This window comes from Pygocentrus nattereri, chromosome 17 (assembly GCF_015220715.1).
Source record: "Pygocentrus nattereri isolate fPygNat1 chromosome 17, fPygNat1.pri, whole genome shotgun sequence".
Classification (NCBI taxonomy): domain Eukaryota; kingdom Metazoa; phylum Chordata; class Actinopteri; order Characiformes; family Serrasalmidae; genus Pygocentrus; species Pygocentrus nattereri.
In genome coordinates, this window is record NC_051227.1 from 10,264,504 (window position 1) to 10,289,956 (window position 25,453).

Consider the following 25,453-nt stretch of genomic DNA (forward strand, 5'->3'; position numbering starts at 1 on the left):
GGAGAGAGAGAGATGGAGAGAGAGATGGAGAGAGATGGACAGAGATAGAGAGAGAGAGAGAGAGAAAGAGAGAGAGGGAGAAAGAGAAGGGAGAGAAAGAGGGAGAGAGAAAGAGAGAGAGGGAGAAGGGGGAGAGAGAGAGAGAAGGAGAGGGGGAGGGAGATGGAGAGAGAGAGAGGGAGAGAAAGAGGGAGAAAGAGAGAGATGGAGAGAGAGATGGAGAGAGAGATGGAGAGAGAGATAGATAGAGAGAGAGAGAGAGAGGGAGAAAGAGGGAGAGGGAGACAGAGAGATGTAGAGAGAAGGAGAAGGGAGAGAGAGAGAGAGAAAGAGAGAGGGAGAAAGAGAGAGAGGGAGAAGGGGGAGAGAGAGAGAGAGAGAGAGAGAGAGAGAGAGAGAGAATGAGAGACAGAGAGGGGGAGAGATGGAGAGAGAGAGAGAGAGAGAAGGAGAGGGGGAGGGAGATGGAGAGAGAGAGAGGGAGAGAGAGAGGGAGAAAGAGAGAGGGACAGAGAGAGAGATGGAGAGAGAGAGAGAGAGAGAGAGAGAGAGGGAGAAAGGGAGATGGAGACAGAGAGATGTAGAGAGAGAGAGAGAAAGAGAGAGGGAGAAAGAGAGAGAGGGAGAAGGGGGAGAGAGAGAGAGACAGAGAGAGGGGGAGAAATGGAGAGAGAGAGAGAAGGAGAGGGGGAGGGAGATGGAGAGAGAGAGAGGGAGAAAGAGAGAGAGGGACAGAGAGAGAGATGGAGAGAGAGAGAGAAAGAGAGAGAGAGGGAGAAGGGAGAGAGAGAGAGAGAGAGAGACAGAGAGAGGGGGAGAGATGGAGAGAGAGAAGGAGAGGGGGAGGGAGATGGAGAGAGAGAGAGGGAGAGAGAGAGGGAGAAAGAGAGAGAGGTACAGAGAGAGAGATGGAGAGAGAGAGAGAGAGGGAGAAAGAGGGAGACGGAGAGATGTAGAGAGAGAGAGAGATAGAGAGAGAGAGATGGAGAGAGAGACAGAGAGAGGGAGAGAGAGAGAGAGAAAGAGAGAGACGGACAGAGAGAGAGAGAGAGAGAGAGAGAAGGAGAAAGAGGGAGACAGAGAGATGTAGAGAGAGAGAGAGATAGAGAGATGGAGAGAGAGGGGGGGGTATATGTGTGTTGGTATTAGAGAGGAGTGATCGTATAGGATGATATCACACTGTCATCCTGTAAGTGCACTAGAGGAGGTGGAGTGCAGGATGACATCAGAATATTAATAAGACTCAGCTGCCCCGCCCCCTCCTGATCTGAGGCACACCCCCTCCCCCACCTGCTTTCTGTAGACTAACACCGGCATCTGTCCATCTCTCTCACCCTTCTCTCTTTCTCTCATCCCTCCCTTCTTCTTTCCTTCTCACTCTGGTTTCTTCTCTTTCCTCCATGCTCTGCTCCTCTATCTCTCTCTCTCACACTTTCTCTCACTTCTCACTCTCTCACACTCTCTCACTCTCTCTCTCCCTCTGTCTCTCTTTCTGTCTCTCTGTCTCTCTCACACTTTCTCTCTTCTCACTCTCTCTCTGAAACTCTCTCACTCTCTCTCCATCTCTCTCACTCTCTCTCTCTCTTTGGAGGCCTAAATAGCCCATCAGCACAACCACTTCAACCCTTACTCTTTTCTCTCTCTCTTTCCTTTCTCTCTCTCTCTCTCTCTCTCTCTCTCTCTCTTTCCTTTCTCTCTCTCACTTTCCTCCTGGCCCCTTACTCTTTTCTCTCTCTCTTTTCTTTTCTCTCACCCTCACTTTCCTCCTGGCCCCCTTACTCTTTTCTCTCTCTCTCTCTTTCATTTCTCTCACTCTCTTACTCCTGGCCCCCTTACTCTTTTCTCCCTCTCTCTTTCCTTTCTCTCACTCTCACTTTCCTCCTGGCCCCCTTACTCTTTTCTCCCTCTCTCTTTCCTTTCTCTCACTCTCACTTTCCTCCTGGCCCCCTTACTCTTTTCTCTCTCTCTCTCTTTCATTTCTCTCACTCTCTCACTCCTGGCCCCCTTACTCTTTTCTCTCTCTCTCTCTCTTTCCTTTCTCTCACTCTCACTTTCCTCCTGGCCCCCTGACTCTTTTCTCTCTCTCTCTCTCTCTCTCTCTCTCTCTCTCTCTCTCTTTCTTTCCTTTCTCTCACTCTCACTTTCCCCCTGGCCCCCTTACTCTTTTCTCTCTCTCCTTTCTCTCACTCTCACTTTCCTCCTGGCCCCCTTACTCTTTTCTCTCTTTCCGTTCTCTCACTCTCACTTTCCTCCTGTTCTCTCATTCTTTTCTCTCTCTCTTTCCTTTCTCTCACTCTCTTTCCTCCTGTTCCCTCATTCTTTCCTCTCTTTCCGTTCTCTCACTCTCTTTCCTCCTGTTCCCTCACTCTTTTCTCTCTCTCTTTCCTTTCTCTCTCTCACTTTCCTCCTGGCCCCCTTACTCTTTTGTCTTTCTCTCTCTCTCTTTCCTGTCTCTCACTTTTCTCCTGTTCCCTCACTCTTCTCTCTCTCTCTCTCTCTCTCTCTCTTTCCTTTCTCACACTTTCCTCCTGTTCTCTCACTCTTTTCTCTCTCTCTCTTTCCTTTCTCTCACTCTTTCCTCCTGTAACCTCACTCTTTTCTCTCTCTTTCCTTTCTCTCTCTCATTTTCCTCTTGTCCCTTTTCTACTCTCTCTACCTCTCACACCTGTTCTCTCTTTTCTTCATCCTCTCTCTCTCTCTCTCTCTCTTTCTCCCCCCTCTCTCTCCATCTTTCTCTCTCTCTCTGTCTCTCCCCCCCTCTCTCTCTCCATCTCTCTCTCTCTCTCTCCCTCTCTCTTTCTCTCTCTCTATCCCCCCCTCTCTGTCTCCCCCTCTCTCTCCCTTTCTCTCTCTCTCTCTCTACCCCCCTCACTCCCTTTCTCGCTCTCTCTTTCTCTTTCCTTTCTTACACTTTCCTCCTGTTCTCTCACTCTTTTTTCTCTCTCTCTCTTTCCTTTCTCTGACTCTCATTTTCCTCTTGTTCCCTCACTTTTTCTACTCTCTCTCTACCTCTCACACCTGTTCTCTCTTTTCCTCATTCTCTCTCCCCCCTCTCTCTCCATCTTTCTCTTTCTCTCCCTCTCTCTTTCTCTCTCTCTATCCCCCCCTCTCTGTCTCCCCCTCTCTCTCCCTTTCTCTCTCTCTCTCTACCCCCCCTCTCCCTTTCTCTCTCTCTCTCTTTCTCTTTCCTTTCTTACACTTTCCTCCTGTTCTCTCACTCATTTTTCTCTCTCTCTTTCCTTTCTCTCACTCTCATTTTCCTCTTGTTCCCTCACTTTTTCTACTCTCTCTCTACCTCTCACACCTGTTCTCTCTTTTCCTCATTCTCCCCCCTCCCCCTCTCCATCTTTCTCTTTCTCTGTCTCTCTCCCTCTCTCTTTCTCCCCCCCTCTCTCTCCATCTCTCTCTCCCTCTCTCTCTACCCCCCCTCTCTCTCCCTTTCTCTCTCTCTGTCCCCTCTCTCTCTTTCTCTCTCTCTCTCTCTCTCTCTCTCTCTCTCGGTTTCTCTCTGTCTCTCTCTCTCTCTCTCTCTCTCTCTCTCTCTCTCGGTTTCTCTCTGTCTCTCTCTCTGTCTCTCGGTTTCTCTCTCTCTCTCTCTCTCTCTCTCTCTCTCTCTCTCTCTCTCTCTCTCTCTCTCTCTCTGAGAAGCAACCTCTGTTCCCGGAGTCGTGATTAGATCTAAACTCCTGCTGGAGTCATTAAAGACCGGGTTTTTTATTTTTATTATATATATTCTCTTGAACTCCAGGCGCGCGAGAAGCGGCTCGTGCCGTTTCCATTTATTTACTTTTTTATTTATAAGCAGAAGTGCAGCGCGAGCCCAGAACGCGCCGCCGTTTTTTAACGGTCTCTGAGGTAAATGTAATAATGTAATGATATGGGTAGTTAGAGGAGTCTATTTGCATAATAAGTGCATATTTAATGAGGCCAAAGTGTTAATTGACTTCTATACGATTAACTCGCAGCATTGTTGATTCGGTTCGCTGGTGCTGTAACTCATTCGGGCTCAGTGGGTTTCCCACAAGTCGGCGGGGAAACTGAGGTGGTAGCCCCATCCCCCCCCCCCCCCCCCCGACACACACACACACACACACACACACACACACACATATACAGCCTTTTCTAACCCTCGCAAGCGACTGAGCAGGACTCGTTCGTCCGACCGACCGCAACCGGCAGCTTCTCCTTAAAACTCCCGGTGTTTTTCGCCCCACACGATCGACTAAACCGTCCACTCAGCAAACACACGTCCTCTACGGGTGAGTAACATTTTCACAACGCTGAAAAATACAGCATTAATGCTACTTTTACCTCAGAAATGCTCTTTTTTAGCAGCGCTTTAAAATCCTGTCAGCAGAGAGACCGTTAAACGGAACGCGCGCGCGAGCGCTCTGGCGCCAGTTTAAATTCTCCCTCCAACGGTCTCTTCGCTAATACTGCGTGGAAATGTGTATTGAAAATACGCTTTTCCTGTCGTTTTGACTCAAGTACCTCTCTATACTCTCTCACACTACTCATTCCGAGGTCAGTCTCCGAGAAGGAGACGATCTAGGGAAAAAGTTACCTCAGGGGACGATGTTTCTGACATATTTCTGTCAGATTATCTAGCCATAACGACGTATGTCGAAATACTGTGGTGAAACATGTATTAAAAATACGTTTTTCTATCGTTTTCCCTTTGAAACAACTCATTCTGAGGTCAGTCTCTGGGAAGGAGACGATCTGGAGAAAAAGTTACCTCAGCTGACCATGTTTCTGACGGATTTCTGTCAGATTATCTCTTCATACTGGCGTCTGTCGAAATACTGTGGTGAAATGTGTAGTGAAAATGCGTTTTTCTATCTTTTTGGCTTTGAAATCACTCATGCTGGGGTCGATGTCTGAGAAGGAGATGATATCTAGAAAAAAGTTACCTCAGGTGACCATGTTTCTGAGATTCTCACTGCCTCATGGCGCAATGTGGCGTTAAAATACACTTTTGTCTCATTTTATCTTCACCATCATGCTATGACGTTCTCATTCTGCAGTCAGTGCACGGTGTCTGGGAAGACCATGATGTGAAAAGTTACCTCAGATGTTTCTCTCACCTCTCAATGGCCTCTGAACAAATGCTGTGTTAAAATGTGTTTTTGCGACATCTGACTAGACTATGGTAAACGTCTTAACTGTTGACATGACACTGTGAAGTTCCCCCACACTCTTAAAAACGATGGTTCTTCAAGGGTTTTTAGTCATTTTAGTAATAGAACCATGCTTAAATGGTTCTTTGCATTGTGAAACGGTTCTTCAATTTGATGGAGAATGTGTTGTGCATGGTTCCATATAGGACCTTCTTGAAATTGATTCTACATATCTTCAGAACGTGTTCTATTATTGTGACTATGTCAAGCTTGTAAGAGTAGAAGAACCCCTTTGGGTGATATATAACACATTTTCCATCTATCTGAAAAAGCAGTCACGGTGCAAAGAACCATTTAAGCATGCGATTGGTTCTATATAGAACCCATGGCTGAAATGTTCTAAAATTGTGGTTTGAATTGTGTGGGTGTGTGGTGGGGGGTTGTAGTTGGTGTTATGGTTTTTGTTCAACGTGTATCTCTGAGGTAAAATAGAAGGTCTGCCAAAATATATTTTGTATGTATTTTGGAAATTTTTTTTTTGATGTGTTTCGTAAAGTGCTGTGTGTGTGTGTGTGTGTGTGTGTGTGTGTGTGTGTGTGTGTGTGTGTGTGTGTGTGTGTGTGTGTGTGTGTGATTCTGAAAGGTTTGGAGAGCCAACGACTGCATGGCAGCTTATAAATGTGAGTAAGTGGCATTTTATACGGTGTGTGTGTGTGTGTGTGTGTGTGTGTGTGTGTGTGTGTGTGTGTGTGTGTGTGTGTGTGTTTAAGTATGCTCTCTGTTAGTCCTCCTGTCATGTCTCGTAAATGGTCATTCATCAGATGCTAAGAGATCTAATCCATTACACCCCCCCATCTGTGTACAACTTTACATCTATTCCCTCAGAGACAAGCATTGTGTGTGTGTGTGTGTGTGCGTGTGTGTGTGTGTGTGTGTGTGTGTGTGTGTGTGATACAAATGGGTGTCTGCTTGGAGGCTTACCTCAGTAAACGCAGACTATAGGCTGTGCTTGGAGACTTGCTTCATCACAGCTGTGCAGCGGTTGTATGCGTGTGTGGTATTTCATATATATATATATGAATATACAGATATAAATGTGTGTGTTCTTGTCTTGCTATACTTATGAGGTCCTCACAATAATAGGTCATGACATTTTTGCTCAAGTGAGGACAATTTGCTGGTTCTCACTTGAACATGTGTTGTTTTTACCCCAAATTACATGATTTATTAATGTATTCTGAAAAATTAAAAGAGCTCATTATTGGATATTGGATACTGAGGATAAGGTTAGGTTTAAGTTTAGGTTTAGGTGTAGGTTTTGTATTATGTGGCTGCAGTAATACAAAAATCATGTGGTATAATAGCATTGATTGATGTCCCAGAGTGGAACGATGGACAGAAACTCTTGCTAATTTTTACAGATCTGAAGAGAGTGTTGAGCTAGATTTTCCCACCAAAGATGAAAGTGCTGCTTATCTGATGCGGACAGTTTTGGTGTGTACCAGGTATTCCAGGTGGTTGTTAGGAATCTCATTTCTCCCATTTCTTCTATATCTTTATTGTTTTTAATCCTGGAAACTCTTGTTTTTTCACTTGTTTTCCTTCGACTTTCTCTTTCCTTATGTAAGTGGATTATCTTATATTTGATCCTCCCAGAAATATCAAATCAATAACATGCACTTAATTAGCTGTTTGGACAGGCCATCAAGTAGCCTAAATCGCTGTAGTCGGAACAAAATCTTGTATCCATTTATTGTATCTCCAAAATGGTTACTTTACAGGAGAAGGAAAAAAAAACTATTTTACTTTTAATGTAAGTCAATGGAACCCGGCATTTTTTAAGTCACTTTTGGCCGATTCTTTTTGTTCATTAATCTTAAAATTTGCACACAATGTGGTCTCTAACTCTCCAGAGCACTGTGTGTTTTAGGATAATATAAATGTGTGTGTGTGTGTTTTGAGATGATGTGTTATGATAAGTGTATGTGTGTGCATGTGTGTGTGCGTGTGTGTGTGTGTGTTTTGAGATGTGTTACGATAAAAGTGTCTGTGTGTGTTTTGAGATGATGTGTTATGATAAGTGTTTGTGTGTGCGTGTGTGTGTGTTTTGAGATGTGTTACGATAAGTGTGTGTGTATTTCACTGTGAAACCCTCACAGTCATTTCCCCTCAGCGGTACATTACTGTTCCACATGACTGTTCAGAAAAAGCCTTAATAAAATGGGAAAATGTTCATATGTGTAGAGGAAATGTGTGTGTGTGTGTGTGTGTTCATGTGTGTATGTGTGCAAATCTGTCTGAGAGAAAGGAAGTGATTGAGTGTAGAAGTCTGTGACGGAAAGACATTGAGTTGACTGGAGTTCCTTTAAGACTGAGTTAACCACCATGTGTACCTCTGTGCATATGTGAGAGACAGAGAGAGAGAGAGAGAGAGAGAGAGAGAAAGAGAGGGAGAGAGAGAGACAGAGAGAGACAGAGAAAGGGATGATGATGAATGATGGAGGGAATGGAGAATGACATTTACCAAAGCATAGCCCCCTCCCTCACTTTCAGGTGTGTGTGTGTGTCCCATTTTCATTTGCTAAGAGATTCCCTGTGTATGTGTGTGTGTGTGTGTGTGTGTGTATGTGTGTGTGTAAGTGAGTGTGTGTGAGAGTGTGAGTGTGTGTATGTGTGTGTGTGTGTGTGTGTGTGTGTAAGAGTGTGAGTGTGTGTGTGTGTGTGTGTGTGTGTATGTGTGTGTGAGTGTGTGTGAGAGTGTGAGTGCGTGTGTCTAAGAGTGTGTGTGTGTGTGTGTGTGTGTGTGTGTGTGTGTGTGTGCTCAGTCTTTCTCTACAGTAACTCCAGATGGGGAAAATGAGTGGTGACACGCTGAATTACCTCAAACCTGCAATGAACATTATTATTACATATTAAGTATTAAAGCCCATTTCAAAATTTTAATAGAACTGTTATCTACAGTTATTCATATATTGGTCTTTTCATTTGAGAGATTTGTTAAATGATGTTTTTCTGCATTCTCTTCAGTTGGACAGGCAGTAGACTGCAAAAAATAATATCAAGCAGCATCATCTTACATATGGTTGATATATTCAGTATGTCTCCTGTTGAGATTGTTTTATGTTTTGTGCTTCTTTCAAGATTTGTAAACTCATTTTAAGCAGTTTTATTAAGTAAAATAATCTCACTTGATTAAAGAAATCAGCCAAATAACCTCATAACAGGTGCAGAACCATGCCAAAATAAGAAATATTAGGTATATCAACTGGAAATAAGACACTTCCCCTTGGCAAGATGCTATTTTTTGCAGTTTTTATGTATTCGTTTCTCTCCCTTGGATAAAGTGACTGATCTCCTGCTGCTCCGAGTCCCAGACAAAACCCCCAGCAAGCAGGTTAATCAAGCTTTTCTACATTTGTCAACAGCTTGTTATGAAGGTTTTTTACACCTTTGTATCATAGCTAGACGATGCTTCCTACTTGTGTATATAGGGATAAATAGTGTCTTCGAATATGACCTCCATTTCAGAAGCACAGCAGTAAGCTAGCTAGCTAAGTATCGAACACAAAATGTCCATGATCTACCAGTAATAAGACGAAAGCCTCATCAGAAAGTGCTAAGATCTTTAAATTGACCATTCGACAGCTTGTTCTCCATCTCATACTTTTCACTCACCGATCAGGAGCAAAGTGGTGTTTACCTGCAGGGGGCGCTCAAACATGTAGGGCTGAACCACACCGATTGTTGGTGTAGCTCACCATTTATGCTGTAGCTAGTCTTTTAGGTTGCCTGGGAGATGCCACTGTCATTCATTTTGCTTTCTGACATGTCCACACAGTTAAGAGCAGCGGCAGCTCAAAATTTTTGCATCAGTGTGTCACTACTGTAAGGACAAAACCTCACGTCTTCAAAAGTGTAACTTTACAGGACAAGGACAAACACTCTCAACTTATAATGAAAGTGAATTAAGAAATATATTTTTCGAAGACATTTTGGACACTTTCTGTTGGTCTGCTGATCATGAAATTTTGACCCAACTTAAAGGGCACCTGCCTTTTTAAAGCTAGATCAAAAAATGACAAAAATGTAGATATGAGATTTTGTCCCCTTATATAGGCCTATTCTGCATTTTTCTTGCATTTTATATTTTTCACTCTTTGTCTCCTTATGACATGATGTTGAAATGTGAACAATGTCATTCAGTGTGGTGAACAAAAAGGGTTATCAAAGACAGGCCATTTTAAACACTGAAGAGCAACATACATACATTGGCGCTAGACGAAAAAAGTGGGTCAAAAACACACGAGTCAAAGCCAATACGACAAACAGACTGAAACAGCAGTTCCAAAAGAAGAGTCCAAAAACAAGAAAGCAAAAGGTCATAAACACGGACAGTACAAATAGGAAAAGGACCACTCAATATGCAATGAGTAAAGCTGGCAATACTTTGCAGTGAGCATGTCAAACAAACAGGTATTCAAATGGATTCAAGTAACAAGAAACATGTGTAAACAACTCAGTAGTCAAATGATGTGGGTCCAGGAAGCTGGGGATTGGTTGAGTCCATGGTGAGAGCGTCCAGAGAATCATGGGAATTGTAGTGTATGGAATTGATGGAAGCACGGGAGGAAACCCGGATGCGTGAAGTTGATAAGAGTTGCGATGTCTACAACAAAATACAGTCAGTACGGTCATATGCAAAGGTTTGAGCACTCCTGGTCAAATTGTATTGATTAACAAAGTAAAAATAAGTAAAATGTGACCTACAAATGGCACTGAAATTTGACATTTTTCATCAAATTTCGGTGAACAGTTTCTATTTATTTGTTTCTACAAAATATAAAAAGTGTCATAACTTTTGCATTTTCATTGTTTTTTTTTCACACATTCAGTAAATACACAGCAAGAAAAAAATGTGCAGAAGATGTTAACTTATTTTCACTATAAGTTGATTTCATGAAATCAACAAATTGTCACTCGACTGGGGTGCCCAAACTTTTTCACACGACTGTGTATCCATTGTATTTACTATGCAAAACAACCACTAAACCCACACACACGTCTACTGAGTTTACATATGTAATGTTGGTGATGGGGAAATGGTGGTAAATTTGAAAAATAGTTTTTTGGGGACTGTTTTGTCTCACATGTACCTTTCAGCCATGAGTAGATTTGAAAACATCCCTCGTAGGCCAGCAGCTTATCTCCTTGTCTCAGACATCAGGCAGCGCATTCGCCACCAGTTCATGTATTAACTTTCTGTTTTTAGAGGCATTAAACTCTCCAGACATCTGGTTCCTATCACCACCACTGTGAACCATTCTGACTCACGGAGCATTTCAAATTTTACATCAAACCACTCTGAATGACTTTGTTTACATCTTAACAGTTTAATTATGCAGACATTTCTGAAAATTGATGGAATTCCCCCTCAGACAGGCTGGTTTTGTTACTGAGCCTTTGAGACTGATATATGTAAATGACTTGTGTTCTGAGTGCCCTCTATATTGAGGGGCTTTTTTAGGCATCACTTACCTCGAGTCAAGCCTGTATTGTGACTTTGCTCTCTTTATCATCTATACTTGTAACAGCAGCACACCAGTTAGTCAGAATCAATACTAAATTACTATAACAGTACATTATATAATGAGTAATATAATACCAAATCAAAATTACATGCAACCTAATAATCCATTAATAATCTGAATACGTCCATGTATACACTTGGACTAGACTATTCCGATTGAGGCCATTCAGAATACAATTTCTATGGTGGGTAATCCTGTAAATAATCTGTTAAATAGAAAAATAATAGCCGTGTACATGCCTGTATCTGATTACGTTACCTATCGGAATGTGTAAGTACTTCTGCGCATGCATGTGTGTGTCACCGCAAAAGCATAAATGTCATGGTAACATTTACTCTAACCGCTTTTCCACGCATACACGTCATTTTGCATCAGATTACTTGTAGTGAGCATGTAAATGAAGATTTTCCTTCGGATTGTTGAGTAGCGTGAGAACAAACTCAGTCTGAATCTGCAATCGGAAAGTATTCAATCTGATTGGTGAAAATCTTTGCATGTAAACACAGCCAGTGTAAGCCAGAGATCACCAACTCTCCTCCTGAAGATCTACCTTCCTGCAGGTTTCACCTCCAAACTAAACCTAGCACGCCTCGTTCAGCAAATCAAGGACTTCTGAAGGCAGCTATTAAATGGATCAGCTGGGGTCAATTAGGGTCAGTGCTGAAGTGTGCAGGATGGGGGGAACAGGATTGGGGACCACTGGTGTAAGCAACTGGACTTTCGATTGATAGTTATCTGATTTGAAATAATGCAGGATGCAATGGCACAATCCTGATGCAAACATTCATGCAAGCAGTCAGCGAGTAGCTACGTCATTACACCATCTTACTGAACAGTTTTGTGGCCCTGAGCTAGAGCTGCACTGATATCACCTTTTTCCCTTCCGATTCTGATACCAAAACTAACTCTATCTAACCTAACCTACCTATAACTCCTGATTTTTATTAAATTACATTTTTGAAATCTGTTCTGCATCACAAATAAAACACACTCAGTTTGGCTTGATGGCATTTAATTGTTGGATTATATTTATTAGATACTGAGCAGTGTTCGGATAAACATGTGGTGTTTACACATCAGCACATAGCAGCTGCTCTGGCTCAAAAACAGCAAAATCTCGTTTCACATCCAAGTTTTTAGGTCGTTTGTCTCGTGCATGTGCATCTTGTTCATTCATGCTGCATCTCTGAGGGTCAGTTCAGTATCAGCATCTTTCAGTTTTTTTTCTGGCTTAATTGAAGCAATGGGCCGCGAGACCCTGCACACTGCAGGCAGGGCTATTCGACGAGCAGGCCTGCTAGTGGGCTGCTATGCAAAAGGCTAAACCGGGCTAAGGGCTACCATTACACTGAGAGTCCAGCAGTTCCGTTGGCTTTCTCAGTAACACTAGCTCAGACAGTAAGTGACCACACAGCCGCAGAGAAACGATAGTGAAAGAAGCAGCTCAGCCATTCACGTAAGTGTTAACAGGTTCTTAACACCAGAAACTACCGCTACAAATTCTTCCACAAGCTTATTTACTGCAATTTGTTGTCCCACACCACCAACGTTTTGTCTATGTGTCAGAAGTTGCTTTGGGGTATTGGTCATAGGTATTGGAACTCCATCACCAATGCTGATACTGCGTTTAATTGCAAATATTGGCACCAATACTAATACAGTATTGGTATCAGTGCAACACTACCCCAAGCATAGGTACATAACCGTGTTAAGAAAGCATATTTTGTAAGCATTCCACGTCAAAGCACATGGAAATTCCACTGGAATGGTTACTCTCCATGCTCAGAAACGTCCAACTCAGCAGTGGACCAGCATGAGGACCCCTGAGGACCAGCATGAGAACCACTGAAAAATAAAATATACATATTCTTGTTTCTGAAAATGTGTGTTCAAGAAGTTGTTCAGAAGTACAAACAAGTTTCCAAAACCTGTTCAATTCTTTGGGTCAGCCATAAAATGTATCGGTTTTTGTGACATCAAAAAATAGTACATCTCAAAAGGGGCTATTTTGCAGCTCATTTTCCAAAATTAGACTGTACACTGCAAAACAAAAGATGTATTGAATATCCAAGAAAGTAGTAAAAATACATTTCTGGTACATCAGAATCTTCCCATGTAGTGTGGTCACTGGTGAAACCCTCAGTAGTCAACCTAGAACCTCTAACTGCCTCCCTGGGTTTCATCAAGCCCAATGATTCAGCCCCAGATCCCCAAGAGGAGCTCATTTCTTGATTAAGCACCTTTGGGAGTTCACAGAAGAACTTTTAAGAGCCCTAAGCTTTCCTGGGGTTCCTCGTTGTTCTGTTGTATTCTTGTAGTTCCCTCCTTAACCAAAAGGTTTGGTGAGTACCTGCATCCGTGAAAAGCATGACTGAACCAGAATCTGCACTGGTTCAAACACTAATACTTTCATTTCTTACAATACTAAAGAACCAAGAAGTTTAAAAAGAGGTTTCAGACCATGCTGGATAAAACGGTTCCCCAGTGAACCTTGTAAATGATCTTAAGTTCCTCAGAAGACTGTCTGCTCCTGGAAGCTTCCTAAAGGGTCCTGCCAATGTGGCAGGCCAAGGAACCTCAGAAGGAGTTCATTTTTACAGCATATGGTACATTTTGAAACTTTGCCAGTGTTTGGAGACTACATTAAGCTCTTTTATTTAAAAAAGAGTCATGATACGGGTCCTTTAAACAAATTCAAATGAGCTCTACAGCTTTTCCATCTGCTTTCACACACATACACACCTTTTCAATCTATCAACACACCTTTCTTTTTCCCTCCCACACTCCCTCTTTACTCTCACACACACAGAGCGAGGTGTGTTGAAACAGCGCTGAGGGAAGGACTGGTAAAGACATCAGAGCGGAATTCTCGCTCGGAGCTCTTAAGGATCAATTTTCATAAATTGTCCCACAGCCACACTTGCACACACACACACACACACAGGAGTGTGCTCTTTTTTCATTTCATGGTTTGGTGTTCAGTCTGCTGTCTGTCCAGTTTGGTTTGGCAAAAGGAAACAAGTCTGTTCAAAAATTCCTATAGACTGAAAGGAAACGCTTGTGTGTGTGTGTGTGTGTGTGTGTGTGTGTGTGTGTGTGTGTGTGTGTGTGTGTGTGTGAGCACTACTGCGCAAACGTCAGTCAGAATTGGCTTTAGGAACCAGTTATTCATTGTACAGAATCAAGAAAATAATAGTAATTTTTATTTATATAACACTTTTTATGCCTTTAATTCTGAATAATATAAGATAACGACACAGGTGATATTAAAATAGATCATTTAATAATTGAATTGATTGCAAAGGTAAAGAGGTACATTTTTAGATGCTTCTTAAAACTGAGCTCAACTGTCTAATAAAAGCTGAACTCAGCACAGTTTAGAAGCAGAAGAACTGAAAGAGTCTCTCCACATTTCCTGTGTTTTACTGAAGGTCAGTATCTGCAGATCTAAGGTCATAAACAGACACTCTGCGATTTAAGCCGAGCTTTAGGGTCATTTAGAGCTAAAAACTAGTAGCAGAGCTTTAAACTCTGTCCTGAGCGATACAGACAGCCAGTGCAGCTCTTCTAAAGCAGGACTGATCTGATCTCTCTGTGTCGTGTTTGTTAGGATGCTGCTGCATTTCGTCCAAGCTGTAAAGGATGTAGTGCTTTCTTATGGAGTTCAGTATGAAGACCATTACAGTGATCAACTCTACTGGAACAAATGCATGAATAAGTTCCTCTGCGTCGCTCTGAGACAGAAAAGGCCGAACTTTAGTGATTTTCTCAAACGATGAAGCTGCTTCAGTGACTGTTTACATGTGTTTCCATATTTCACAGAAAGCCTCAACAAGTAAATAAATGCTACAAAATAAATCTACCTTATTACTGAGGCTTGCTTTCAGTATTTTAAATACATTTTCTTTTTCTCATTTTCTGCTTCTCATGATCCAAATAATCGAACAGATTCAGTGATGTTGAGGTCTGGACTCTGGGCTGGTCAGTCCATTGTTCTGAGAACACCAGCAGCTGTTTTGATTGTTTTTCAAATGTTCTTTTTTTTTCGCTTTTCATTTCTCGCTAAGGGCTTCTTGACAGCTAGACCGATAATGTTGAGTTGTGTTCTAACAGTGGAAGGACGGACAGAGATATGTCCTGAAAAATGAGTAACTTTTTAAATAAAGTAAACAAAATGTGATCTCTGACTTTTGTACAGAGCTGTAAGTTCATTCTCAATCATATACAAAAGGTTACTTATAAAAAGGTTTCTTATGTATTTTGGAGTCATTTACAGCTCTCATAGGTCTTGTAGGTTTCTGGACAGTTTCGGTATTCACATGATCAATGAGAGAAGACCTATACAAAAAATTAATTTTATATGCAGGTGTACAAATTCCACTTCAAACATGCTTTGTATGGATGTAGGTGCTTACAAAGCCTCTTGGCTACTCAAGGAACCTGCTAGAATACAAGAGGACTGTAAAGAACCTTTGGAGCCCTGCTGGTGACATCCATATAAATTAAAATAATGCGTGGCCACACTTACTAAGACGTGGGGATGAGACCTTCGGCCATTGCTATGTTATCCCAGATGGCTGTTAGAAGGCAAGACTCCTGAGATAAACATAGCAGTGGCCTAACAACACCTTAACCCTTGTATGGCGTTCGGGTCTGTGGGAACCAATTTCAATGTTTGCCAAAAGAAAACACCTGAGATTCCTTGGTCTTTGCTCATTTAGAATGAGTGAATAAAATACACAGTAACATATTTTTAATAACTTCACACTAAACCTTCCACACATGTATATTACACATGTGGTGTTTGGGGTCAACCTGCTGGGAAATAAAAGTGTACAGGAGCTGTGCCCTTCACTCCGTTAAAATAATGCGTGGCCACAACTTAGTAAGGTATGGGGATTGAGATCCTAATGCATGGCTACCACTTAGCAAGGCATGAGAATTAGATAATTAAGTCATGGCCCCAACTTAGTAAGGCGTGGGCACGAGATCAGGCCTTGCTAAGTCGTGGCCACGTATTAGAATCTCATTCCCAAGTCTTATTAAGTCATGGCCACATATTAGGATCTCATTCCCATGGCGTACTAAGTTGTGGCCACAACTTATCTCATTCGCATGGCTTACTAAGTTATGGCCAGGTGTTGTTTTTATTTATACAGGATGTCACCAACGGGGCTCCATAAGAACCCTAGAAAAATATGTGTTTTTTAAAATAAGCCCTTTTAGGCTTGTGTGTGTGTTTGTGTGTGTGTGTGTGTGTGTGTGTGTGTGTTAGGCTGCATAATTCAGGTTTGCAGGTTTGCCAGGAGGTAAGTTTTGTCTGCTAGACCAGACAGATTTAACTGATGTGAAGTGGACAGCTAGGAAAAGTGTGTGTATGTGTGTGTGTGTGTGTGTGTGTGTGTGTGTGTGTGTGCGTGTGTGTGTGTGCGTGTGAGAGAGCTCTCCCACTCTCAATCCATCAGTCTGCTCTCCCTCCACAGTGTCAAACTGCAGTACTATCTGTACTTTTACTACCCTCCTCTCATATATTGCCTGTGTTGGAAAAGACCAATCAGGACTTCTTGTCCTGTTGACAGTTTGCAAGAGCTGTGTTGGGAATGTGTTTATTAGGGCTGTCGTTATCGATCATATTAGTAATCAAGTAATCGAACAATAAGACTTACACAATGAAAACAGACTTGATTTTTCAACAAGTCAGTCATTAAGATGTAAATAAAGTGATCCTTTGTAGGGCAGGGGTCGGCAGGATGTGGCTCCGGAGCTGCATGAGGCTCTTCTACTGCCCTGTTGTGGCTCCACAGCTGAGTTAGATTAGTAGGTAATAATAAAATAATCCTCCTTTACAGTAAAATAAAGCTCTGCTGATCGTTCAACACAGTTTAACAGTAAATGGTCTTAAACGCTGGAGTTAATGTAGAACTGCTGATTCACACTTTAACCCTGAAGATCAGTGCAGACGGCTGGTCACCATAGCAACACAGATGACAGTCTCGCCCAGCTGGTAGCTACGAAACGGCAAAGAGAGAGATTTAAGACGAACATCGATAATTTGGAGACGAATGGACTTATTAGCGCTTGTAATCAGTCCAGCTGGTTTCCTGATACGTTAAATCTGCAACAAGAAACTGAAACACTAAAAAGTCACAAGGCTGAAGTTGGATTCTCACTTGCCAGCTTCATGTTTGAATTGTCCTGTTCCTCCTTAAATGGTGCAACAGAGAGCTATGTAGTTAGCTACATTCTGGTGCCAAAGGCACAATTTAAGATAGAATGGGAAAATTCAAACAGGAATTGGGCAAATGATAAGCTGGCTTCTGCTTCAATAAAAAGTCTAACGTAAAGAAACATTTTACAAGACTGTTCTACTGTTGAGGAAAAGTTTCCTGCTGGAGATGCAAGAAAAGCAGAGCAAAGTAAGTCTGTGTTTTTGTTTCTATTATATTTTTACCCTCTACTAGAACCTCAGCACATGCTGAGACATATTTACAGTCAAGATGGTGAAGTGTTACCTCAGTAAAATGGACATGAAATGTTGTGGCTCCCACAGTGATTAGATTTTTGTTGAACTTTGACGAAGTGGCTCTTCTTAACATTTGGGTTGCCAACTCCTGTTGCAGGGAAACTTACCAACTACCAGTTTATTTAAAGCGGTGGTGATAGGAACGAGGGGTCACCATATCTACAGCAGAAATCTAGTCATTAAAGCCAACTTACTGTTCTTCATTTTCCTATTAATATTATTATTCTATGGTCCAAAATTTGCAATGTTACTTCTACAGCTGATAAGCTAAAAAGCACATCTTTTCTGGATTGTAGAGCCTATAACTGAATACGTAGCTGGTACTTGCTTGCTTGATTTCACTCTGTAGCCAGAAGTATGCTATCAACACCAACATCAACTATCAACAACCACCTGGGACACCATAGCAACTACCTAGCAACAGCCCCCTGGGATACTTTCTCAATGTTAGGCCATTTCTATATTATGATAAAATAGTAATGGCCTAACAACACCTTAACCCTTGGGTGACATTCGGGTCTGTGGGACCCATTTTCAATGTTTGCCAAAGGAAACATTATGCAATTTATTATATATTATACATCAAAAGTTATTATTAATGTATTATTATACATTTTAAAGTTTTGGTGTTTTTACATAAATTGTTATGGCTGTATTGATTTAAAAAAAATAATAATAATGCGGGGAGTCCATCAGACCACTGAACATGAACATAAACGCCACACATGGGTTAACAACCACTTAGGAAACCATAGCAACATCCTAGCAACCACCTGAAAATCAACTCTTGTTTATTAATTTTCTATGGAACAGAGCACAGTTTTCTATATCCTAATGACTGGGTTATGGAGAAACTTTGAAAAATAAATGGAATTCTTTTATAGGAACAAGCTATATGTGGCCTTTCAGAGATTTTTGAAAAAATACTTCAGGGAAAGATCAAATAACAAGGCTCCATTAACATTTCTAAAAAAATACTAAATGGTCGAATCCATCAGACTCTGTTTCTTAGAGCAAACGGCCAAATAATCACCGCTGATTCATCACAAATGTATTTTTTAATCAATCATTGTTGAGTCTGAGTAACTGTGACAGCCCTTGCGTTTCCGTTTGCATTGTGGGAGCTGGATTTGATTTATTTGTTTATTTTTTGATTGTGAACCACTTCTGTTGTAGAGACTGCAGCTGTTCCTAATAGGCTTATTAGGCTTTGGAAAGCCCATCAAACGAGGCCAGTCTTTGGACGCCGACTCTTGTTTTCTCTCTCGTCTCTTATTTTCCTCTTCCATCTTAAGCTTTTAGAGCGGCTTCTACATGAACACAAGTACATGAATGGAGTGCATCCATCCCCTCATTGGCCACTTTATTAGAAATCCCTCCCTTGTAGATACAGCTTGCTAGAGACTGTAGCCCAGTTGATTTCACACCAGTTCATTGGACCAGTTGTCCAGTCTCATTGATGGATAAATCCATGTCTGCTTGTTTTTAGTCTACCTTGTGCAAAAGGGATCACCTTGCTTTCTGACTGATGTGCTTAGTGCTTAGTTGAACTTAGAGAATGTTGTCTTGGCTGCAACAATGAGCAAACCTCTTCCATCTCCAGCCATCCTTCTGTTGTCTTCTGTCTCCTTTTCCCTCTTGGATCTCCTTGATCTCTGCCTGTCTCTCATTTGCCCCCCCCCCCCCCCCCCCCCCCCCATCTCTCTGTTACTTTTGTTTTCTGCTTCTCCCTCTCTCTCTGATCGATTGGCTTGTTGGAGTTGCTGGGCAGCCTGTGTATGATGGACAAGTGTCAGAAATCAATCCAAACACCTTTAGAAAAGAGCGATAGGACAAAAAATGAAAGAAGGAAAGAAAAAAGAGGCTTGTCACAAAAAGAGATTCTTTCTGTCATTTTTCAGCACTTTAATCAGGGATTCCGTCTTCTGTCATCATTCCATCTCTCCTTCTCTCTCTCTCTTTCTCTGCCTACCAATTTCTCTCTCACACACAAATTATCTCTATTTTCTTGTCCACAGACAGCCAGAGGCACCAAAAGGCACCAGGAAAAAAAGAGGGGATCCCTCTCTCTCGGGTCTCCAGGCAAAAGGTCCAAGGTCATGACCACACCGTGAACCACCTACACACTTCCTCCACCATTCACTGAGCCATCATGTTCCACACATTCCCCAACAAGTCCAAGCCCCAGTCTCCAGTTTCTTTGGAAAAAACGTACTCACTGACCGCCCACTACGATGAGTTCCAGGAGGTGAAGTATGGCAGCCGTTACAGCAGCAGCACCCTCAGCAATGGCATGAGCCTGCACCTCGGCGGCTCCCTCGACCGCTACAGCCGCTCCCGGAGCGGGAGGGACAAGAGTGCCGGAGGGGGTGGGAGCAGTCCAGGGGGTGGGACCTCAGAGAGGTGGAGCCGGAGGGAGATCTGCCTGCTCTCGGCCCTGGTCTTCGTGGCTGGCATGTGTGTGATCCTGGGCTGCATGCTGGCCCTCAAGTTCTTGTCCCTGGAGGCACAACAGGACGCCCAGTGCAAGCAAGACTGCAAGGCAAGGCGCTCTCTGCTGAGGGCAGCACGCTTCGTTCAGGGCAACATTGACACAAGTGTCCAGCCTTGCCACGACTTCTACAGCTTCGCCTGCGGAGGCTGGCTCCGGCGCCATGGGATACCGGAGGAGAAGTTGAGCTACGGCATTATCACGGCCATCGGAGAGCAGAACCAGGAGAAGCTGCAGCGCCTCTTGGAGCGACCTGTCAGGAGGACAGGGCCGGACAGTGCTGAGAGAAAGGTACACATGCTGGTCTCACTTCTTTCATGTACAAATTGATCCAATTACAGACTGTAGCCCTGCTTATCATGCACAAGTTATCAGTCCCCCCTCTAAGTCATTCATCATTGGTCAGTTCCTGACCACAGAACTACTGCTGTCCAGATATTATTTGGGTAATGGATCATTCTCAGTGCACCAGTGATGCTGACATGGTAGTGTCAAAAAGACCCAACCAAAGCAGCTCAATGATCAGAAGTGGTGGCAAAGGGCTAAAGCAGTGGTTTCTAACCTTTCTCCTGGAGATCTACTTTCCTGCATGTTTCAGTTCTGACTCGAGACTCCTATGACTCATTCCAATAATCAAGGACATCTTAAGGCAATAATTAGACAGGTCAAGTGAGGTCGATCTAAAGCCCGCAGGAAGACAGATCTTCTGGAGAAACGTTGGTGACCACTGAGCTAAAGGGTGGCTAACGTGAATTGTGCATCAATAGATGGGCTACAGTCTCTTAGGCTAGCTTTACAATTTCATGCAACTTCAGTTGCTTCTAACCTAAATGAAATTGTGCTCGAGTTGAATAATGTAAATTTGTCCTGAAACTCATTTGAAACTCATGGTTGGTTTCATGCAACAGCCAGCCGAAACATCAGCAACACATCACATGATAACATCAAACGTCATTTCAGACAGTTTATTTTACTGGACCAGTGGACAAGAAATTAAAACAGTAGGTGGTTTGTTGATAATAATAATAATAATAATAAGTTAAACTTATATAGCGCCTTTACACAAAACCCAAGGTCGCTTTACAAAATGCATATCACATTACACAAGGCCCGAGGAAGATGCAGGAGAAAAATGAAGGAGAAAAAGATGAGATTTCAATAAAGATTTGAAGTGAGAAAGAGAAGAGGTAGAGCGAAGAGAGAGAGGCAGAGAGTTCCAGAGCACGGGGGCCGCAACACTGAAGGAATGACCACCCATAGAGCTGAGCCTGAACCTAGGGACCACTAGAAGGCCTGCTTCCGAAGACCTGAGGTTACGAGTGGGCTTGTAGGGTATTAGAAGGTCGAGTAAGTATGCAGGAGCCAGGCTATGAAGTGCCTTGAATGTGAGAAGTAAAATTTTATAGTGAATACGTAAAGTAATGGGCAGCCAATGAAGTCTCTGAAGAACAGGAGTAATGTGCTCAGATTTTTTAGTGTATGTGAGAATCCGTGCTGCAGAATTTTGCACTATTTGTAACAACCTAAGTGACTTAGCGGGGAGCCCATAGAGTAATGAGTTACAATAGTCCAGGCGAGAAGTAACAAAAGCATGGACCAGAGACTCAGCTGCAGCCGGGGACAGTAAAGGACGGATACGTGAAATATTGCGAAGGTGGAAAAATGCCGACCTAGACAGAGACTTGATGTGTGGTTCAAAAGACAAAGAAGGGTCAAAAAGAACACCTAGGTTTCGGGCAGTGACAGATGGAGTGATTGTAATATCATTTACAGTGAGAGCAAGATTTTTGAGAGCGTTAACAGTGGACTTGGAGCCAGTAACTATAAACTCGGTTTTGTGTGCATTTAAAGAAAGAAAATTTGCCCTAAGCCAGGAGTTCAGGTCAATAAGACATCTATTTAACTGGGGTGGGGGAAACAGTGCTGCTGGTTTGAAGCTGAGATAGATCTGAGTATCATCAGCATAGCAATGAAAATGTAAATTGTGACTATGAAAAATATAACCGAGGGGGAGAATATAGATTATAAAAAGGAGGGGACCAAGGACGGAACCCTGAGGGACACCATATTCAATGGGCACTGTGTCAGACGTATGGTTCCCAATTGAAATAAACTGAAGCCTGTTAGTCAGATACGAGTGGAACCAGGATAGTACGGTTCCAGAGAGACCAATCTCAGTGAGCCTAGTTAAAAGAACATTGTGATTTACTGTGTCGAAAGCAGCAGTGAGATCAAGAAGCAAAAGAATGGAGATGCAACCTGTATCCGCGGAAAGAGAAGAGCACAGAAGAACACACAGAAGAGCAGTCTCGGTGCTATGATGCAAATGAAAACCAGATTGAAATTTTTCAAATAAATCATTAGTGCTCAGATGGGCAAAATTAAACGTTTCCAAAGAGGCCAACAGAGAAGGACAATCAATAGCCTTAACATTATGATAAGTAAGTACAGATTTTGAGTGAGGTTTAGGAACAGGTGGAGAGAAAGAGGCATTGATTAGTATATGGTCAGACACACCAACACAATGTCCAGTTATATTAGTAATAATCCCACCCGTAGAACAGATTATGTCCAGAATATGACCCTTCTTATGAGTCGGAAAGTCAACGTGTTGAGTTAGATCAAAACAGCTTATCAATGACAGGAATTCTGAAGAGGCAGAAAAGTTAGAGTCAAGGTGGATATTAACATCGCCAAGAACAATGATGGAAGAGGAGACTGAACTGGCAAACGCCAAGATCTCCCCAAATTCTGACAAAAATTCAGTCAGAGAACTCTTCGGGGGCGGTAAATCATTAAGAAGATACACCCAGGAGCCTTGAGAACCATGATTTCAAAAGAGGAAACATCTTGTGGGTTGCCCAAAGTCAATTTAAAATTGTCCCTGAATAAAACCGCCAGTCCCCCACCTCTACCTGTTTTTCTAGGTGAGGCCAGATAATTAAAATTAGGGGGAGAAGCAGCATTCAGGTAAGAAAAGTCACCCGGTACCTGCCACGTTTCAGTTAAAAAGAATAGATCCAACTGATGCTGGTCGATATGGTCATTGACTAATGCAGCCTTATCTGTGAGCGAGCGACAGTTCAGTAGAGCCAGGTTAGATAGACGATGTGCCGAGATCGAAGGAGCAGACTGATGCGACGGTGTAGAACGAGGGACCTCCAGTAGAAACCTACGGTTCACTCCACGATGCGCTCTTCCAGGGCGTCGCCTAAAGCAACGATCAGTAATCCGTACTGCGGGATGATTGATACACAGTGCCTGAGGTGCTGGATAAGTCTGACGTTTACAGCCACGATGTATATATCGGGGTCGTCTAGAGATGCTGATAGAGCAGCAAAGATTGTAAGTGGGAGCATCAAGCTGACGGAAAGAACGCAACCTTCGTAAGTCCTCGCTGGAGTATGAGTATATAGGATAAAGACTCGGAGTACCAGTTAATTCCTCCATCGCCCGATCAAAAAAATGATAATCCGAGGAAAGGCAAAAGTAAACACACCACAAGCCCATTTAGCCGCCCGCTCGACATCAGAGCCACAGGGGCGGTTCGTGCAGGCAGGCTCGCAGCTAGCAGCAATAGCCGACGAAATTGCCGGTGCAACCAAAAGTTAGGAATGTGCAGTTCGTGCAGGCAGGCTCGCAGGCAGCAACAACAGTCGATGAAACTGCCGGTGCAAAAAGCCAGGAATGTCACCACAGCGCAAGCAATGCTGCAGCAGCGGATCAAGACAGGTGTCCAGAGAAAACCCAAATCCAGAGCAGTCGAGGTAAAGTCCAGCAAAGTATAACAGACAGAAAAGAGAAAAAAGAAAAAAAAAAAATAGAAGAAGATCCAGCGAGAAGCGGCAGCAAACAAAGCGCACAGCGTACTCTCAACCGGAAAACCGGAAGTAGGCAATAATGACGATGACTACAAATATGAGTTTCTCAAAGCTGGCACTTCTGTTGGCAACTTAACTAGCCAGCTAACACTAAGAGCTATTTCAATGGTTGCTTGTTTCTCCCTTTATTGTTTGTCTGCTGTTATCATGATCTCTGGACACCCTCCTGTTTTACACAGAGCTCAGATACATTTGAGATCCAAAGGATTAGAATGACCTGGTGAACCTGTAGTGCTTCTAGAACAGGATTAGTGAGAAATACAACCATAATGGCTGCTTAAACTTTCATCTCCAAAGGCTTAACATGCAACAAATAAAATCTCAAATATGTAGTGCAAAGTCTAAGATAGACAGATAAATAGATTTTGAATGGTTTTGTGTAGCTGTGAAGTTGCACAGCAGTTATGTTGCATGCAACTAGTTGGAAGTTCCGGTGTGTAAAGCCAGCCTAACTGTACAAGGTGGAGCTATAAGGGAGGGGTTTCTAATAAACGGTCAGTGAGTGTGTGTACATGAATATTTACTCGCTCTAGCTCTTCTCTCTCTCTCTCAGGTGAAGGAGTTCTATCGCTCCTGCGTCAACATCCAGGAGATCGACCGGCTCGGAGCAACACCTATGATGGAAGTGATTGACAGTTGTGGTGGGTGGGACTTGTCTGGAGCTCCACCTGGAGGGGCGGGTTGGGAAAGTGGTTCCGCTCCTGTGAGGCCTGACTTTAACGAGATGCTGTACAGGACCCAAGGGGTGTACAGCACAGCCGTCTTCTTCTCTCTCACCGTCAACGTGGACGACAAGAACTCCTCGCGCAATGCCATACGAGTGAGTGCGTGTGTACACGCTTGGGTGAAAGCGCCTGTGGGGATGCAAATTCTTTTGACCCATAAGCGGTTTATTGATAACTGGCAAGCCTAAAATGAGTGATGCAACCCATCAAAATATTAATAGTAAAAGCTATGACTCAGAAATCTGCCACATGCAAAAAAAAGTAAAATACGTGATATATTCATGCTTTTTGCATGATGTCACACTGTATAGTCGTTTCTATTTTGAGGGCTGAATCAGGGAGTGACTGCGCTGCACGGTGCCTTCGATTTGCTGGCTGTTGTCAATGAATCACCTGCAAGACATGCCAGAAGCTGAGAGACACTCAGACCTTTAATTCAGTGTTTTCACTCCAGGTTTGGAGCCTCTGCACTGTATAGTTCAGTGTTTCTCTCTGCTGTTCTCACCTCGTTCAGCTCCAGAAGGGGTTAATCAGCTAATAATATCAGGTATTTTAAGCTGCACTAACAAACTTCCAGAATCACGTCTGTCAAAACACAGTGTAGTTTTCCGAGCCACGACATTCAGTCTGATATTTAATGCTTATGTTACGCCCCAATATTAATAGGGTCACACAATTCTCCCATTCAAATGTCATTTAAATCACCTCCCCCGATATCTGGTCAAAGTTCTGACGGAGGTGTGAGTTGAAGATCAATCTGACAGGTTCTTCTGCCAGAGGTTCCCAGCAAACCCTCACTATACGTTTGGGTTTGCCTGGTCTGACCGGCATCTTCCCCCACCACCTGATCCAACTCACCACCAGGTGGTGATCAGTTGACAGCTCAGCTCCTCTCTTTACCCGAGTGTCCAAAACACATGGCGGCAAGACCGATGACACGACTACAAAGTCAATCATTGAACTGCGGCCTAGGGTGTCCTGGTGCCATGTGCACTTATGGACATCCTTGTGTTCAAACATGGTGTTCGTTATGGACAAACTGTGGTTTGCACAGAAGTCCAAAAACTGAACACCACTCGGGTTCAGATCAGAGAGGCCATTCCTCCCAATCACACCCCTCCAGGT

General features: G+C 43.0%; 1 protein-coding gene across 2 annotated transcripts in view; it reads left to right on the forward strand.

Moving 5' to 3' along the window:
* The first annotated feature begins 4,121 nt into the window (after window positions 1-4,121).
* Window positions 4,122-25,453, forward strand: part of LOC108412588 (endothelin-converting enzyme-like 1) — an 84,648-nt gene continuing 63,316 nt past the window's right edge. The window contains exons 1-3 of one of the 2 annotated variants that reach the window (XM_037546450.1): window positions 4,122-4,259; window positions 19,250-20,013; window positions 24,157-24,423. In XM_037546450.1, the coding sequence (XP_037402347.1) occupies window positions 19,384-20,013; window positions 24,157-24,423 (897 nt within the window). In that variant the 5' untranslated portion in view covers window positions 4,122-4,259; window positions 19,250-19,383. The remainder of the gene's footprint in view (window positions 4,260-19,249; window positions 20,014-24,156; window positions 24,424-25,453) is intronic. The other variant, XM_037546451.1, reaches the window with a different exon arrangement.